The sequence below is a fragment of the Emiliania huxleyi genome, assembly GCF_000372725.1.
Source record: "Emiliania huxleyi CCMP1516 chromosome Unknown EMIHUscaffold_1780, whole genome shotgun sequence".
In the NCBI taxonomy this organism is placed as follows: Eukaryota; Haptophyta; order Isochrysidales; family Noelaerhabdaceae; genus Emiliania; species Emiliania huxleyi.
The window spans coordinates 1-2,498 of record NW_005200802.1 but is presented as its reverse complement, the minus strand read 5'-3'; the positions used below and the strand labels follow the sequence as shown (position 1 = coordinate 2,498).

At 63.3% G+C, this 2,498-nt stretch overlaps 1 protein-coding gene across 1 annotated transcript; it reads left to right on the top strand.

Annotated features, from left to right (window-relative positions):
• Window positions 1-1,614: 1,614 nt before the first annotated feature.
• Window positions 1,615-2,187, top strand: EMIHUDRAFT_253576 (hypothetical protein; the record flags this gene model as incomplete). The annotated part of the gene is made up of 1 exon (XM_005783655.1): window positions 1,615-2,187. A coding segment is annotated over one exon (573 nt), but the record flags the coding sequence as incomplete, so codon positions are not given.
• Window positions 2,188-2,498: the final 311 nt, after the last annotated feature.

The window sequence follows — 2,498 nt, the reverse complement described above, 5'->3', positions numbered from 1 at the left end:
TGGCTGTAGAGCCTCTACAACAAACTCTACAACAAAATCGCGCTCTACATCGCTCTACAACGGAGGCAGTTCGTCACGCAGCCGATGTAGAGCTCTACAGCTCTACAGCGCTCCAGAGCGCTCTACATCTCTACAGCTCTACAGCGCTCTACACTCTACATCCTCTACACCCTCCCTCAGCACGTGCCGGATTACTGTGCCTTCCCCGGGCACAGCCTTTCGGTTGGTGAAGGGTCGGTGCGTGTCGTGAGCTCGTGACCCCCTGGAACACCCGTACCCACGCACCATCTCTGTCGCTCGGTTGCTTAACCTTGCCACCACCGGGAGGCGGCCAGGGCTCATAGACTCGGTCGAGAGACCCCAGATTGGCACTTGTGCCTTTCTGGACAGGGTGGCCCGCCACAGGAACAACCCCTGGAATTGCGACTCGCCGCTTTCCTCCCGCTGTGTGATTTGTGTGAGCTCTGTGCCTTGATCTGCTAACAACAAACCTAAAACTCTGTGTATAAGCCGGGGGAGAGGCCCGTGCCGTCCCCCCCCCAAAAAACACTAAAGTTTAATCACCATAGAAAAGCAATTATCGAAAAACAATCACCTCCCACACATTCATCACAAATACTCTAACCAACATCTCACACCCATCACTTTCCAACACCATCAACACAGCTCGAAAGCATCCAGCACCGTCTCCACCACCACCCTCACCCCCTCCTCAGCCCACCCCCTTCAAAGCCTACTTTCCCCCAACCCCCTCCACCAACACAACCCACCACCTCCAAGCCCACCTCTACTAAACCCACCACCTCACATTTTTCCCCTCACACACAAAACTTCACTTTTTAACTATATCAGTTGCTCGTTTTACTTGACTTCTCCATCCTGGACGCACTTTGCACACTCTGGCAAACCCGCCGGGCTGTGCGGACTGACTGCCAGTTCGAAACTGGCCACGGCCAGGAAAAAAAAGTGCAGCCGTGCCCGAGTGGTTAAGGGGATTGACTAGAAATCAATTGGGCTCTGCCCGCGCGAGTTCGAGTCTCGTCGGCTGCGTTTTGTTTTTCATTCTCTCTGTTCCGTTGGCGTGAGAGAAGACTCTTCTCTCTCGAGTTTGCTTTGATTTTCTTTTTGTTTTCTGTTTTCCAACAAAGAAATCCCGCAGCTGACACCCCTCCTAGCGCTGCGAGGGCCGCGAAAATCTTGAGCCTCCATAACTGATGCGTCTGCCGGACGCGAGCACCTTGGAAGAAGCCGTTCATGCCCGGCCATCCTCACCCCCCGAAGCAGCTGTGTCCGCGATTTCAGCCGGTCTCGTGACCGCCCCGCCCCGGCAGGCGCGCATTTGAGCGAGGCCGTCCTGCAGCGTGACCCCGCACATCCGCACCTGTTCGCCCACGCCGGAGGGCGCAGTGGCGTCGGAGCTGCCGGCATCAGCGGCCCGCCGCCACAGGCTTTGATGGAGGGCTTTGACATCTAGGGATCCCTCGTAAAGAAAGAAAGAAAGAAAACAGACAAACCCAAACGAGGAATGGGGGTGGAGGACATCTTTGGTCGTTTCCGCAGGCGAAAGCACCGCCGGAATTTTTAAATCTGGCGGCAAACCGCAGCGCGGCAACCATGTCGACGCTTGACTCCAAGTACTGCGCCTTCACCCCCTCCAAGCAGCCGGTCCTCCCGCCCGGCGGCTTCGCCCCCCTCGACGCCGCCGAGGGCGCGGGCTTCGCCGCCTCGCGCTGGGCCGCCCATTGCGCCGCCGCCTCGCAGCTGCAGGCCGAGACGGACGCCGCGCTCGACGCGCTCAACCTCTCCGCCTTCAGGGAAATTGGGCTCTTCCTGCAGAGCGGGACGCGGCGGCTGCAGCTCGCCTGGGCGGGCAGCGCCCGCGACGCGCCTCCCGGCGGCCCTCGCCGCCTGCCGCCGTACACCGAGCTGCCCGCCGCCGTCGTGCACACGGCGACGGCCGACCGCAGCCTGCAGCTGCGGCAGCTGCTGCGGCACGTGGTGACCAACGTCTCGCCGCACGTGGCAGTCCTGCGCGCGCGCGAGTGCCCCAACCTCACCGCGGCCATCCGCTCGCTCGTCAGCCAGCTGCTCGGGCCCAACGTGAACACCGCCCCGGCCTGCGCCTTTGACCTCGCCGTCCTCGCGGGCTGGCACGCGGACGTGGCGGCGAGGCGGGCGAGCGGCCGGGTCACGCCGCAGCCGACGGGCGCGCCGCCGCCGCCGCCGTCGCCCCAGACCGCCGACGCGAGGGTCGGCGCCGCCGGCGCCGAACCGTCGCAGGCCGCCGCCGCCGCCCCCGCCGCCCCCGCCGCCGCCGCCGCCGCGGTGGCCGTCCCGCACGGCGGGCCCGCCGCTTGGGGGGGCCTGGTCGAGAGAACCCGGAACACTTTCCCGGCCGGGCCCTTCCTTCGAACGGGCCTCCGTTCCACGCCTTGGTTCCCAAGGGCGAAGAGGGCCGGCCCCCTTCTTCTTTTAGCTTGGAACCCCCCTCCCCTTCC